Source organism: Sarcophilus harrisii, chromosome 2 (assembly GCF_902635505.1).
Source record: "Sarcophilus harrisii chromosome 2, mSarHar1.11, whole genome shotgun sequence".
Taxonomy (NCBI): Eukaryota; Metazoa; Chordata; class Mammalia; order Dasyuromorphia; family Dasyuridae; genus Sarcophilus; species Sarcophilus harrisii.
In genome coordinates this window covers 551,306,897-551,323,664 of record NC_045427.1, presented here as the reverse complement: position 1 = coordinate 551,323,664, position 16,768 = coordinate 551,306,897, and the positions used below count along the sequence as shown (strand labels likewise).

At 35.9% G+C, this 16,768-nt stretch overlaps 1 protein-coding gene and 1 long non-coding RNA gene across 2 annotated transcripts in view; both read right to left on the bottom strand.

Annotated features, from left to right (window-relative positions):
• Nucleotides 1–3,888, bottom strand: part of CEMIP (cell migration inducing hyaluronidase 1) — a 112,257-nt gene extending 108,369 nt beyond the window's left edge. Inside the window, exon 1 of the mRNA XM_012542064.2 lies at nucleotides 2,960–3,888. Coding sequence (XP_012397518.1) covers nucleotides 2,960–3,065 — 106 coding nt within the window. The 5' untranslated portion in view covers nucleotides 3,066–3,888. The remainder of the gene's footprint in view (nucleotides 1–2,959) is intronic.
• A 2,446-nt stretch (nucleotides 3,889–6,334) lies between these two features.
• The window catches only part of LOC116421870, a 125,564-nt gene continuing 115,130 nt past the window's right edge, over nucleotides 6,335–16,768 (bottom strand). Inside the window, exon 5 of the long non-coding RNA XR_004232455.1 lies at nucleotides 6,335–7,485. This is a non-coding gene — a long non-coding RNA (uncharacterized LOC116421870). The remainder of the gene's footprint in view (nucleotides 7,486–16,768) is intronic.

The window sequence follows — 16,768 nt, the reverse complement described above, 5'->3', positions numbered from 1 at the left end:
AATGCCCAGGGAAGAATCTTATTTCTTCACTTCAAATACCTAAAATAAATCAAGTTTTTGGAAAAAAAAATTTTCCACTACATCAACTCAGACTATATAGATAATCCCAATGATAGTCTCAGTTAACTAAATTTCAAAATTAAAATATAAATTGTTTCCACTTAAGTCACCAAAAATAAGATTAAGAATTTGATGTAAATTACTTTCCTTCTCTATGCATTTGACCCACTATCTTCCATTCTTTAAATGAATTCCTAGGTATAAAGCAACATACTCTATATGTATATGGAGTAGGTAGGAGGGGGAGTTAAATCACGTCTCACCAAAGAAAGGGGGAAAACATTGATCTAGTTTGCTAACTTGGGAAATATTATGAAAAGTAGATAAGAGTATGAAAATTATTATCATACTCAGTGATGCAACATTTAATTACAAATCCTACCAGGAGCCACTATCCCATTGTGCAAATTCATGTCACAAATAGGTTTGTTAAGTGTGCTGTTTTCTGAACATTTGAAGAAATGGTATCATAAATAAACCTATTAAGCTATGCTTCCCTCTTCTTGTTTTAACTTTTCTTCTCTTTTTTACATTCTTAGCATGATGGAACAATTAAAAGAGCATGCATAAGCACAGGCAATGATTGGTGGAGTGGCAATATGACAGACTACTATATGAATGAATTGGTTTTATTGTTTTTGGTACTGAAGAAACCTAAATTAATCTCCATTGTGATAAAACAAACAAACAACAATAAATGAGAATTTAATAGGGAATGTGAAAGAAATAACTGTAGTTAGCTTTCTGTCTTTACATTTTCTTTGTATTATTCTTATTTGTATATATATCTCAGTGAATAAGATAACATTTGCATAATGCCTCGTACAAAGTAAATGATTAACACATGCTTCTTCCCTTCTTTTTCCCCATCATGTCTTTACCACCCACAAATCTCAGTGAAATGTAGGCTACTTGAAGACAGAAAATGATTTGTGGTCTTTGTATACCCAGGCCCTAACACAGTGTCTTGCAAGTAATAGGCACTTAATGAATGTTCACAAAATCAACAAATTTTAGAGATGAAAGGGATCTCAGGAACCATCCAATCCAACTCAAAAATATGCCTAACTAAAGCATCTCCAACAAGGGGTTATGCATCCTTTCCTTGAAGGACTTCCAATAAGAAGAGTGCATTATTTCTGAAGGTAGCCCATTCTACCTCTGATCAATATAAAGTGCCCTCCCTCACATCAAGTCCAAATTTGTCTTTTAGTAGCTCCTACCTATTGCTCCTGGCTCTGTTATCTGGAGTCAAACAGAATGTCTAATCACTTTTTCACATGTTACCTTAATTCAAATGCTTGAAATGCATTCACATAAGGGAATTCACAGCATATAAACATGTTCTCCCTATACCTCTCTGATGTCAGAGGATTATTAATAGGCAAGATGAGGAAAACATTGAAGAAAATTATCACATTAACATGAGAAAAATGGGGCTAAAAACTATCAACTTTTCAAAATGTGTTTTCCTTTACAAACACACTCTAAACTTGATTTTTATTGATTGAGTTTTGTTTTTTGATGCGCAGTACATTCTGCTCTTACTCTCAGACATTAAAAGAAACTGAAGGAGATAAATTGGGTATATTTGACCTGCCTAATTATTTCTCTAGTAACTTCAATAATGGATTACCTTCTCCCACTGGAATATCTACCCTGGATATCTGACCCCATATGACCTCTAATCCTCATTGTTAGGGCCACTCAACCTAATCTCCCATAATCTGGGACAAATCTGGTTCAGAGAAGTAGGAACAAAAGGAACCATGATTTCAGAGATCAGGCATTTGTATTCTGGTCCTAGTTAGTAGGTTCTTTCTTTGAATTCTGTAAACCTTGAATCCCCATTTCCAGAGATGAAGTTCCAGTCTTTTCCCCAGTCCCTTTCTTGAAATATTATCTAATAGCCCAGTTCATAAATCTTCAAAAAAAAAAAAAAACTAGAATCCTATTCTTGATGCCCAGTCCTTCTAGGTTATCTCTCTGTCACTTGCTTCCAGATCTCAATGATGCCTGCTGTTTACCTATTTTATCTCCATCTCCTACCTGCCACTGGAATTCCCCAGGATTGGGCCTCTGACAGCCTTTCTGATCCCACCACTGACTTGTTTCACTTCCAGTCTCTTGCCAAATACTAAATGTCTCCGTCCCACACATGTATTTCCACCTCGGACTATTATATATATATAGCTGTCTATGGCTAGACTTCAATAATGTTGAGAAACTGCCCTGTTTGAATCCTCAGCTGTTACTTACTACTAAATTGATCTGACATTCCAAGGAGGATCTCATGATTTGTATACATTTATATTTAATTATATACCATTTAATTTACAAATAATTAAAGTTATGTAAGAAGTATTTTAGCTTTATACTATGCTGTTTTCTTTGCATTTGAACAAAGTTTTAATTTTAAAATATTGCTATCTCAGTCAAGATTCTGGACAAAGTAAAAAGAAACAAACTACAGAAAGTCCATACATGGAAGAATGGACTAAATAATTCACTTTGTTAGAATTACCTTGTTTTGAAATGGTCTTAAAGATCACATAACCACACCTTCCTCCTAATTTTAAAGAGAAGCAACAGATACTTCAAAAAGCAGACAATTTGCCTGAGGTCACACAAGCAGTAAACAGTAGATATTTTGCCCAGACTCAGGTATTCTAATGGCAAGATCAGTGCTTATTTCACTCTCTCACACTGTTTACTTCTGAAAGCTGCCCACTTTTCCAGAATTCCTCCTATCATCCTCTTGTTAGAGGCTTCTTCACTCTGGCAATAAGTCTCCACACTAGTGGTTTGGATCATCCTGCCACCACCAAAATTCCAGTTTTGATGCCCATGATCCTTTTATAGTGTTTATGACCATGACTTACCATTAGAAACTACTCACCTGGGAATATAGCAGAAATGAAGAAGGCAAATCTGAGCCAGCTGAATGCCAGAACCATCTTGAGAAGAGAGGAATACTTTTCAGCTTTTCCAGTTTTCCTTTTCATTCTGGGGAAGTATCTGAAACCAAAGCCCACCAATGGCAGAAACTCAGTTGTGCTGAAGTTTACTGACCATTAAGCCCCTTAATTTTTTCCATCTAATTCAACTATGGCATCAACATAGGACATAGATTCCTCCACAAGCTCAATTGAATCAACATGCAGAGGATGGCAAATACAAAGAGAAAAACTGGAAAACAGTTCAAGTAGCAAGGGAATATAGGGTAGACATACAACAATAGAATCCAGGAGCACTAAGCAGGCAGACACATAGAACACACACTCACTTGCTCACTCACACATACACATTTGGTAAACACAGCTGGAACTGAACACTCAAGGTTGTGAAATGAAGAGTCTGTATAGGCAGACTTTCCTTTCCCACCATAACTAGGGTAACAGTTTCGCTAGGGTGCAGCCCAAAAGCTGGACTTTGCCATTGCATTTGCTTTGCTGCAAAGAGATTGAGTCACAGATGAAATTTCATCCTTAGCTCTGAAAACTTATATCCAGAGAGGGAAAAGTAAACCAACTTTCATTGAAAGTAAGGTGGGAATTACTGAAATCAATAATACCATTTTACCTCAGTTGGGTTAGACTAGTAGATGCAAATTATTAATTTTAACCTTCCCTCTTCATCTCCCAATACATAATATCCAAAATTATAGCCTAAAGTGAATCTGTGCCCAGGTGAACCAGGAGCTGGGGGACTTTAAAAGTTCCATTTCATTACAATTAATTGCTGTTCAGTTTTTTAAGCAGTTGTTTGATTCTCCGTGACTTCATTTAGTATATGGGTTTTTGTTGTTTTGCTTTTTGCAAAGACACTGAAATGGTTTGCCATTTTCTTCTTCGGCTCATTTTATAAATGAGAAAACTAAGGCAAGCAGGGTGAAGTGACTTGCCTAGAGACATGTAGCAGTAAGTATATGAGACCAGATTTGAACTCTATCCATTTTGCCACCTAGCTGCCTCTGCCTTATAGTTACATTTGGATAGAAGTGCTTTTATTTAATTAAACAATCAAACAAGCACATATCAAGGACTCAAGTATTCAAAGCATTATCCTAGATTATTTTAGTCATGGTTCACATGAGCCTTCTCCTTTCAGTGTTTGTCCCTAATTCTTCAACATGAATTAATGATCATCTCTCAAATGAGGTTAAACTGATGGATCTTGAAGGTCTCTTATAACCATATGAATCAAGGCCTAAAGTCTGGATCAGAGATGAATGCCATGACAAGAGGTGTCTGACCTGCTCTCTTTTAACTGAGTATATTGTTTGGATTGTGCTGCAAAGGGAAAAATACTACTCATAGGAGAAGGGGATAATTTTACAATAAAAGCTATATATCAAAGCAGTTATGGCAGCTTAACAGTCATTCTACCTAAGATAAGATCAGGTTTGTCAGACATAGTGGAACAAATTCTCTTTGTTTCCTTCAGATTTTCAGAGTCACATGTCACTTGATATAGTAATACCTTTCCTATGACATCCAGAGCAATGATGTGTTTTTTATTGTTAATGGGAAATAGGGGAGGGGATGAGGCAGATGAAAAATGTGATGGAAAGATAGGATGTCTGCTACTCAACCCTGGGAAGAGCAATGTGATCACATTTTATATGTCTTTTGGGAAGAAAACATTTCTATTACCTTTTGAGCCAGCAGTCCTAGCATGGTGGTATAGATAGAAGTAAGGAACTCATAAGATCATAGATTTTAGAAGTGGAAGAAACTTTAAAGGTCATTGTTCATCCTCTCATTTACTAATAAGGAAATTGAAAGCTAGTAAATGGCTTAAACAGCTTGTCCAAGGTCATGCAGGTGGGAAGTGTCAGAGGGATATTGGGACTCAAATCTTCTGACTAAATCTTATCCATTTTCTAATCACCCTGATGCACATAGGAAATAGTATTGGAAAGGACACAGAACTGGGGTCAGGATGTCTGGGCTCTAGTCTTCACTCTGTGAACTTGGTTAAGGTTCTTCAAGCACTTGAAGAGGTCTCTATTTTCTTCTTTGTGAAATTATAAATTATCTTCAAGGTCCCTTCTAGCTCTGAAACTCTGAGTTAAACTAATATTAGGGATGGTACAATGGATAGTGCTAGGCCTGCAGTCAAAAAGACCCAAGTTCAAATCTGGACACAGATACTTACTGGTTGTGTGACCTCGAGTTGGTCACAACCTCTGTTTGCCTTGGTTTTCTCATCTGTAAAATGGGAATAATGATAGCATCTACCTTGCAGAGTTGTTGGGAGAATCAATGTAGTGTTTAGCACTTCATTTTTTTTTAGCACATTATGTGCCTGGCACATAATAAACACTATATAAATCTTAGCTGTTATTATTATTAATTACCAGTAATAATTATGATAATAATAATAGCTTTTGCTTATATATCACTTAAAGGCTTACAATGTATTTTAAATATTTAATTTTATTAGATCCTCACACACTACAGCCTTGTGGAGCATATCTTAAAGCTCATCTCCTAGTTCCTGGTTCAGTGTTCCTTTCACTATTGTCCTGCTTCCATACTGTAAAATCTGTAATTTCATCAGCATTGGAATTATTTCCTCCACTGGTACAGATCATGAGTCTCTTCAATGCCTTAGTAGTTATTGTAGCTAGAAAGAGTCTTCATCTGGAAGCCAGCTATCTGGTATTGAGCAGCTTGGGATGCTACTAAATTGACTTTCAGAGGACAATGTATCCTTTCAGGTCCATACTTGAAACCCTGACAGGCTTGGTGGAACCTGCCAGAGCTTGTAATCTGCTAACATAGCCCAGGGTCACATCCAAGTCACCAGGGTAAGACATTATCAGAAGCTACGTCACATGAAAACCCCAAACTAAAATATACCATTGGGGGATGAATAGGCTCTTAGATTTTTTTTGTGTATCATGAAACCCACTGGCAGTCTAATAAAACCTATGGACTTCAGAGTAATGTTTTTAACCCTAAAAGAACCAAATGTGCCAGTTGATACACTACTTTAAAAATAATTTAAAATAGTTTAGTATAATTTTCCTATTTATGAAGATATATTTTAAATAAAAACATCATTTTACTTTGAAATAAAAATTGTCATCCTACTATCTCTTAGTTTTTTGCCTTTGGGATTTAAAAAATGTACTGTATCAGTTGACTCAGTTTGGACTTTCGGGGTATTCTTAAATTCTGGTACTTTTAAAAGCACAAAATAAAATCCATAGGATTATGAAAGAAACTAATTATACTGAAATACAAAATTGACACAATAAAAAAATTTATGTTCACAGACATAGGGAATTCTTTTTTTTTTAAATCCTACTTTGGAAAAATAAACTTTTTTTCTATCACTATAGAGAATTTTTGCAGTCTCAAAATTACATTTATAAGATTGGAGCTGGTGGTCCCCAAGAACCACAACAATCATACTACTGAAGCATTGGAGCAAAATTCATATCACTGAATAAAAAACACCAGATTTTTTTGAATTGCAGTTATTTTTCTTCAGAAGTGGCCATCTATACATAAGATCCCAATGTTCCAAAATTCACGGGCTATGAAATATTCTTTAATGTAAAGGTAGAATGTAAGTTACTCAAGGGCAGAAACTATTTAACTTTGTCTTTGTATTTTAAGTCTCTTGCGTAGCGTAGTTGTTTAATTAATGCTTGCAGAATTGAAGAAAGCTTCTCTGATTTAATATTTTTTTGAATTCCCCTCTAAGTAAGAAGAATTTTTGCAGTTAGCCATTAAAAGCCATCTGGCAAAGAGAAGTAGGATTCTGATCCTCTTTGTCTGGCAAAAGACACACTCTTTGAAATGGTTCCCAGCTGCTGGATGCTTCCAAAAAGTGAATATTAGCAAACAATGCTAAGAAGTCGAAGCAGGAAGCCATTAGTTGGTGGCTGGCAGCTACTGCAAGTGTCAATACCCATGATGTATCAGAAAACACATCTTCTGAAGCATGATTGGGAACCTTAGATCTATCAGGGTTCTCACTATAACAAAGATGATTCCAAAGGGATGACGAGGGTATGTTTCTCTTTGTAGGAGGAATGTAAACATACATTTTAAAAGTCTGACACTCCAGGATTGTCTCTAAGTCATCAGACTAATGTACCATGATTCTCAATCTGTTCAAATACTAATTTTTTTCAAGTCCACATTTAGTTTGACCTGTTAAGTAGATCTGAACACGTTCCAGAAAAAGGCTGTGACTGTGTAGGGTTACAAGAAGAGTCCCCAGAGTCAATTCACTGTTGAGAGTCCAAAGCTGTCCAAGTACAAAAACTTTACTATAGTATCCCCACATCCACCCCCTTTTCTTTGTCTTCTCTTCTGATCCAATGACCCAGGATTTATTTGTGTCCTTCCTCCATCTTCCAAACAGCTGAGATGAAAGTTGCCTTCATATCCCACCAATTATCACCTAGAGAAGAAAAAGGAAAACAGGAGAAAAGCAGGATTTTATAGCCATCACCTTTGGGAAGTTCCATGAAGCCACTGTATAAGAACCTGAAGTTTAGTGTTTTACCACCAAAATTTGCACAAAAAATGATCCCAGGGCTATCTTATGTCTCAAGATCTTCTGTAAAATGAAGTTGATAATATCTGCATTCTCCATTACTTAATGTGTACAGAGGCTAAATACACATAATATGCTTTGAGAGCTTTTAAAAGGCACTAGGAAAAGGCATGGTTTTAAATGCAGAGGCAGCTGGTGAAATGAAAAACACATTCAATTAGGAATTTAAAAATCTCAAGTTTGAGCCCCAGGTCTTCCATTTATTAGCAGTATGATATGAGGGTAAATCACATGATTTCTTGGGGAATCCCTATTTCCCTATAGATAAAATAATAAATTCCCTGAGAGAAAGTATGGATTCATGGATAGAGAATTGGTCTCGAAATTAGGAAGACCTGGGGTCAAGTCTTAGTCTTTGAAACATACTGGCTGTGTGTCCTTAGGAACAACATCTAACTTCCCAGTGTCTCCAGACAACTTTCTAAAAGCAGACCCCAAGTACAAGGCTAAAGGAATTTTCTTCATTGAAGAGGAAACATGTTATGATGTGCTGAACAAATGTAATGTTACTATTTAGGTGCAACTTTAGGGATTGTAAGGAGAAGAGTAGGGACTATACCAAGTTCTCTAGCCAGAATATATCAGAAGCCCAGAGGGACAGTTGGGGATATTCTTTCCTAGGGATAAGAGAAAGAATTAATGCACAAATTCACTTCTTTTCATTGTCATGACAAGGGAAGAAGAGATCTTATTTAAAAAAAAATAATAGTTTTGATCAAAAGAGCAATAGCCACCAGAAACAAGGTTAATTCCCATCAACCCCACAAATTCTCCCTTCTTGAGACTGAGAAGAAAAAGATGCTCTTGTCCATCAAATGCATTTTTCCTAGACCTTAAGCTTTATACTGCTTACACACTGCAAATAGAAGACAAAAATATCATTTCTACATAGTCTTTTTCTTCGTTTTAAAGCAGAAAGTCAAATAGCCAACATGAAAGGATGGTTATGGGAATCTGGGCAGAAATTCCTTTATTTTGCTCCTTCCAATATCTTCTTAGTCCTCCACTCTTCTGTAGTGTGGGTAAAAAACAGTCTGCAAATCTCAAAGCTCTTTCTAGGCGCTAACAATTCTTTTACTTTCTCTTTGTTCTTTTTATTTCTCTTTCTCTCTCCTATTACACTACTAAACTGAAACAACCCTCTCTCTGTTTGTTAAATGAACCTTCCAGGAGTAGTAGGCTACTTTTGCTCCCACAACCTAGACTGGTAATGCCAAAATTTTAGGTAACTCTAAAAGGGAGCTTCAAATGCTCAGTTGCTTTCTGAGCCAGATCAAGTTTGACTATACTAAAGATTGGCAACGGAAATTTCTGAGCAAAGGAGAAGAAAAGCAAAATGGGATTTGTGTACTGGCAAAGCAAATTCATTTTTCATCTCCTTTGAGGATTCTTTCTTTATCATTGATCAAACTTACTCCAGCAGTGATTGTGGGCTTTCTGCCCCAAGTTAGGACATAGCAACAATCTGTGAGTAGATAAAACAGGTACAATGATACAGTGGTACACATCTTATTAGTATCAGGTCTTCTTAATATTCAAGCTTATTGGGTGAGGGGAAAGGAAAAAGTAAAAAAACCTGATTTGCCTCTAAGCTCATCACAATAAGAGCTGACTGGTCAACATTACCTATGTAGTCATTATCTCCTTTAGTTGACATTTTGAAAAATCTGTGGGGCAGATAATTACAAGTATTATTTGACAGATGTGGAAACTGAGTCTTTGTTCAGTTTTCTCAACTATAAGGTGGGGATAATAACGTAACAGCACCTACCTCCCAGAGTTGCTATGAGGGTCAAATTGATGATATTTGTAAATCACTTAACCCAGTACCTGGCACATGGTAGATGCTTAATAAATGTTCTCTTCCTCTTGTGGATAGTTTTTTTTTTTCTCTCTCTGTCTCTCTGTCTCTGTCTCTGTCTCTCTGTCTCTCTCTCGCTCTCTGTTTTTCTTTCTCTCTGTGTCTCTGTCTGTCTGTCTGTCCCTGTCTCTCTCTCAATTTTGCTGCTTTGTGTAGCTCTAACAAGAATGGAATGTATTTTCTCTTGACAAGAACAGTATTGTGAGGGCTCTAGAGTCTGTTTATTGATGTCACTTATTTCCCAATGAGTTCACCAAAGAAAAGATGAGGTTGTGTTTTTATCCTACATCACAGACCTGCCAACATTCATAGACCTTGTGGGGACTGGAGTTCACAAAAGTGGCTTTTGAGACATGCAACTGTAAAGTATTCTCCATTAATAGCACAGAAGCCTCCCCACATAAGCCTCAATCCCGTGGCTATCATTGATATAGGAACTTTGGATGGTTTCTATTTCTTCTCTCATGAGAAGATAGAAGTTTTCCATATGTTCAGCAACTGTGCACCTCTTCTTTCAAGCTTTCTGTCTCCATGCTGGCACACTTTCTGTCTGCCTAGCATCTGGAAAAGTTAATTATTTTCTTGTTAAATTTCCTTGTTTAAATCACTTCAGGTACCATCACTGCCAATCCCTTAGTCTCAAATTCCAGTTATGGCAGAGGAAGAAACTTGTGCCTAACTGAAGTTGAAAACACAAAAATCCAAGTAAAATAAAATCTCAATACAACCAAGCCTTTGATTTTAAGTTGTTCTTTTTGCCCCAAATTTATTTTTTAAACATGGCTTTTTATTATATAAGAAGAAATAGCCAAAGAAATTCAAAGCACTATTTGGATAGCTAATGTCTCCATTTCCCCTAATGTTCAATGGCTATCCTAATAAGTCATAATTAATACATAGACAAGACTGAAAGAAGAGAAGAGTGAGAACTTTCTTTCTGAGACCTTACTCAAACAAGGCAGCTTTGGAGTACCTTAACAAAAGACTACTTTCAAAGAAGAAGCAACCTAGTTCTGAGTCTAGGGAGACCCTTACATCAGTGACATGATATCTGATGGCTGTGCCCATGATTCACCTGGTTTTGTAAGTGGAAACACCTGGCTGTACATATCAGGGCTTAGGCTTAATATTAAATACAATTATCCCTTCCACCTTTTCGGACTTTGAGGCATAGAATACCATGATCTGAAAAATCCATATAAAATGCAGTAGTCTTTGTCTAACATCCACTGGTCTTCATGTTCTTTCACAGACTTTAACTTATCATTTACTTTAATTTTTAAAAAGAAATTGTGTATATTTGTGATATGAAAAGATAAAATACATTTATATTAAATAATACCATACATATGGTTTATGCATTTCTGACTTTCTAAACTTTTTCTATGTTGTCTTCTGGCCTTTGCATATCATCTGTAGCTTCTGCAAAATTCCCCCCAGATTCTCATTTAATTTTTTTATGCTAACCAGCAATATATTAAAACCATATTGGGAAAAGTCATGATGTGGAAGAGATAATTGTAATAGTCAAGCCCTTGGGTTTCCATGAGAAAAACCACATGGCTTAATGACCCCCAGAAACCATAGGATTTAAGTCATAATTAATCTACAGCTTATAGTAAAGCAGGTAGGTGGTGCAGTGGATCGAATGGTATGCCTAAAATCAGGAAGACGTAAGTTCAAATTTAGCTTCAGACACTGACTTGCTGTTTTCTTGGGTAAGCCACTTAACTTTTGTCTTCTTCAGTTTCCTTCACTTATAAAATTAAGATAATAATAACAACTTCCTTCCAGGATTGTTGCAAAGATTAGATAAGATAACATTTGAAAATTGCTTACAGTACTTGGCTTAATAAAGACTTGTTTCATTCCTTCCTCCTGCCATACTTTGACAAATTTAAGAAAGGAAACAGCTCAAACTATGGGGAAAGTATTATTTTTGTCTGGAAAAAAATAGTCGTTGACTAATATAAAATGCATCAATGAATATGTCTTCCTATAGGAACAATATTTCCCACCACCCATTTAATAAGAGAGAAGAACCTGAAAGAACCTTCAGCCTTTTCACTAAGAACATCCAACTGGTAACATCCCATGTTTCTCTTACAACACCAAAGGTAAATAAAATAGCATGAAGAAAATATTTTTAAAAATCTTGGTTTTTCTAGAAATTCCCCTTCTAGTTTTAGGCATTCCGTATCTAATGAATGCCCTGTGTTCTGGTAATTTGTGTTGATTAGATAACAGAGGAATGATGATTTGTAAGGGCCACTAACAGCTGAAGAGCTGTTTGGAAACATTTTACATTGAGTTATGGGTAAAATTTTTTGCTTTTCCTTCTGTTCTATGAAGGAGAGAATTTCCTGGCTCAGTAATTACTGCTTCCAACCTTAGTTATGTCATTAGTCAGAAGTTACAGTTTGCATTACAAACACTTTTTTAATGCACACATTATATACTACCCAGTTATTTTTTATTATTTTCCCCAAATTAACTATCATGTTTTAAATGGGAAATCCCCATCCTGATGGCCACCTGCAGACCTAAAGAGGCTCAGATCTTTTCTTATAACAAACAGAAATGATGCACATTATTAATACCTCTCTGGGCACATCATAGCAAATCCTGTTCTATCCTGCTCCACCAGCAAATCCAAATCCCTTTATCACTCACCTGGCACCTGGTTAGGGATTTAGGGAATTACAAAGACTTTACCAATTGCTGCCAAAATTGAGACTATCAATGAAAATAGATTTAAAATGATCTCTCCCATTTCTTCCAGAATACTACTCCTCAAGTAGAAAAGTTCAAGCATCACCTCTTTGTGGAAAAATATTTTTCCCAATAAATATTCAATAGTATTTTGTGGGGAGGGAAGTGGTAAAGATTAAACCGATAAAGGAAATACTCTTAGCTTGATTTGTAAGAGAAGCTAGAATTTCCTTCTATGTAGCAGTTTCAGACTAGATTTAAGACCAAAAGAGGGAGCCTAGATTTAGGATTCTAATTTAATCAAAGTAAATGTTTAGAATCCCATCATTAAATTTCAGAGGCATGAATATCAATTTATCAGGCATAATCAGCTGCTGGTTCTGCTCCTAAATTGCTACATGCTGCTGTACATGTTGAAACCAACTGGCAAGATGGGCTCATTAATGGGTATGTCTTCCCAGGCTAAGGCGACTTTACACCAGCAGATGAGGCAACAGATGGAGCCATATAAAAAGAAGGGAAGGATTTTCAGAACCTTGTCAGTGAGGATAGAAAACCTGGATTTTTACACATGAAAATCACCCACACTGTATAATGCATTTATTAACTGGGTTGGTAGGAGGTAGTGTGAGCAAAGTAGGGAGGGGTTGGGGGGAGAGACAAGTAAGAAAAAATACAACCTCTTTGACACAATGTTGATGCTGTGATTCTGAAGAAAGTCTTGGCCTAGCTGATGTCACATGTGGTAGGGTGGCCCAGCCAGGGATGCCTGATCTTTGAGAAAAGGTGTTGTAAATGGTCCTGAAACAGGAAGCCTTCTAGGGTGGGCTAAAGAGGCAGCTGTATTCCCTCAACATCAAAGTGACACAGTGCTGTGAGAGTCAATTTTCTCATCTGAAGCTTAGTTAATCACTATAAATCCAAGAGAGTTTGCTTGTCCCTTAAAATCTAAGCAAAGTAAAACTCCCTAAAATAAAAAAAGGCAAAGAACTTAAGCCTGCTTTGATAGGATATGGGTGTGGGTGTTTGTGCGTACATGTGTTAATATTTAAACTGACTCCTCTCCAGGTATTTTCCCAAACATAGTACACCTGTCCTGGACAGTTAGGAAAGATGATAGGGTGGAGTGGTGTTTTAGAACTCATCCAATCTACCTTAAAGGAGCTAGGATTCAAAACCCAGATCATCTGTCTCCAAATTTCACAGATTTTTTTTTTACTGAATCTTTATTAAAAGGTAAGAGGGCATCAACTATTGCTTTCATGCTTCTTCAGGACCCAGTTCAAATCTTGTTTTTCTACAAAATCTTTCCTAACAAATCCTAGCATCCAGCATAATGACGTCCTTGAAGGATTGATATTTTAGTCCACAGTGATCTACTTGTCACTTCTCTGAGGGCAGTAAGATGATATAATGAACAGAGTGCTAGATTTGATCAGAAAGACTCAACTTCCTGAGTTCAAATCTGGCCTCAGACATTTCCTAGATGTTTGACGTGGGCAAATCCATTAGCCTTGTTTTATTATCTGTAAAACAAGCTGAAGAAGGAAATGACAAACCACTCCAGTGTCTCTATGAAGAAAACCCCAAATGGGGTCATAAAGATTTGGACTGAAAAACATTTCTCAGAACTTTATAGTTCCATAATTATTTCCAAAAGGTTTTCGTGAATTCGGTGGTCATCTTGCATGCCTGAGATGTATTACTTCCTTCCCTCTACCTCACAGAATCTCTCTTTTCCTTTAAGACACCCTTATTCTTTGTTACAAGAAATGGCTCTGTGGAAAAGGGTGGCAGAGGGATACAAGCAGGAATGGGCTGATAAATGTTTAACAACTACCTCTCCAGGAATAAAAATGTACATGTGATACACTATTAAGTTTTATTTGCACTACTGACATTTTCTCCATTACTTTCTTAAGTCTATACAATCAACAGAACAATAGCAATAACAAAATCAAGGTCTGATTTATATCATTTGCTAATTTCTGAGGTACAAATACTCACATTGAAGTTTTAAAAATTCATTCTTGCAAGTTGCCTACATCACACCTAAGACTTTGGGGGGGGGGGGAAGTAGATGGTATAAAAACAAAATATATCAATAAAAATCTAATTTTGAAAAAGCCACAGCTTGCATTATCTTCTAAATTAAGCTTTTTTTTTTGATTCCCCCAACTGTTAGTGGCCTCCCAAACTTGTTTGCATTTAATTATTGTGTATTTATTCCCTTTATTTTTATACTTTGTGTATACAAATGTTTATGTGTGTGTATGTATATATATATATAGTATGTATATATGTGTGTGTATGTATATATATATGTATACATACAGATATCTATCTATATATATATATCTGTATGTATACTCATAATCTTCCCTAATGGAATATTATCCCCTTTCAAAAAGGGACTGTTTCATTCTTTGTTCTTATTACCATATTACCTACCTTATTACCTTGATATAAAGTAAGTGCTTAAATATTTGTTTATTGAGTATATGATAAATTAAGATTTAGATACATTTAAGAATGATAATGACATCAATGGTTCTGGGTTACAGTTAAATATGGTAGAAAACCAGTGAACTTGGAACATGGAATGATCACGGTGGAATGCTACATTTTTCACTAGGTCTGGAACTTTGGGATTGCATGAACTCAGAGACTTCAAAAGTCCCTTTTTGCTCCAAAATAAGTATGGGTATAGTGGAAATTGGACTAGATATGGACTCAGAGGACCTGGAATTCAATCTTGATTTGAGAGTTATGAAGTTTTCTCATCTGGATGTAAACAATACTTTCACCACCTACTTAGGATCAAATGAGATAAAGTTTTTGAAAATACTTGGCAATCAACCAACAAAATTTGTCAATCAACTACTATATTCCAGGGACTATTCTGGGTCCTGGGAATATGTGAGACACTGGAGATACAAAGACAAAAATGAATCCTACCCTGTCCTCAAGGAACTTATATTCTATCAGGGAGACAATAACATATACATTTATAAACATGTATAAAATAAAGATAAGGCAAATATATGGAAGGAAAGAGGAGTCAAAAAAGGCTTTGGGTAGTGCTTGAGCAGGGTTCTGAGGGGAATAAAAGATTCTAAGAGATAGAGTTCATGTGGTAGTGCATTTCTGACATGTAAGTTGTCCAATACAAAGACAATGAGGTGGGAGGTAAAGTTCTGTATATGAGGCTGCACTCTGGAGCATAAAAATGTAAATAATTTCTAATATGAGTGAAAAGTAGAAGTAGAGCTTATATCTTATTCTAGAGCCAATAGGGAATCACTGGAGTTTCTTAAAAAGGGTTAAATTAGTAAGTAGTTTTTTTATAATTATTACATAATTTATACTAATTCTCTCATTGTTTTTGTTATTATCTACTTTTAAAGTCGACATTTAGGGGAAAAATGTTTCCTCCCATGGCATATTCCTTGGGAACTCTGTTGGTTAAAAAAGGACACTTGACTGTTTAATGAAAATTTGTTGATTGAAAATATCTGTCCATCAAAGTTGCCTGTGGACACCTTTGTGTGTCAGGACAGAAATAACAGAATGTACAGTACTGACTGCAATAACCTAAGCATCAGAATGCTGGTCCACATACAATAAAACAAAAAGAAATAAAGTTTCATTTCATCCAATGTGCAATGGGAAGAATGACAGGGCAAAAATCCTTTGCAAGACAAATGAACTCCACAAGAAGTCAGAGGTCAAAAATGTATTATCTAGTATAGGAGGAAAGATGACTTATGGTAAGTTCCCTAGCCAGGATCATATTTGCTAATAGGTTAAATCTCACTTGACCATAAATGACTGCGAAGCTAAAAATCCAAATGGCCAAGACAATGGGTAATCTGTGAAGGAAAGGAGGAAACATTGAGCAAAGGATTATCTTTTCTGGTGTTCAGTAGATTTTCCATTCTGATAAGTGAAAGATTAAATTTTGAGAGATTATGATTACAATAACTATGAGGTTCCAAGAGAAAACTAAACATCCTTATTTTTATTTCCTTGGAAACTTTCACAGATAAACTCAATTGCTAGAAAAGAAAAACAAAAATTGAGGATGGAAGACAAAGAGAAGTAATCTTTGATGCAGCCACTGGTAAAATTTTGGCTTGCACTAAAAAAAATTTGGGCAGACATGAAAACTTAGTTGGTTTATAAAATGGGTCTAAATAATAGCCATGATCTCATTTGAATCCTCACAAGAAATAGTGAGATTGACAAGACAGATATGAAAGCCATTTTACAGATGAGAAAACTAAAGCCACAAGAGATCACCTATGTCCAAACTTCAATAGCCAGTATGTGTTATTGTTATTCAGTTGTTTCAATCTTGTCTGTTTATAGACATTTGACATTTTCCTAGCAAAGACAGTGGAATGGTTTGTCACTTCCTTCTCCAGCTTATTTTACAGATGAGGAGCTGAAGCAAACAGGATTAAGGGACTTGTCCAAACTCAAGAAGCTAATAAGTGTCTGAAGCTAGATTTAAACTCAGGAAAATGAGTCTTCCTCACTCCAAGCCTGACA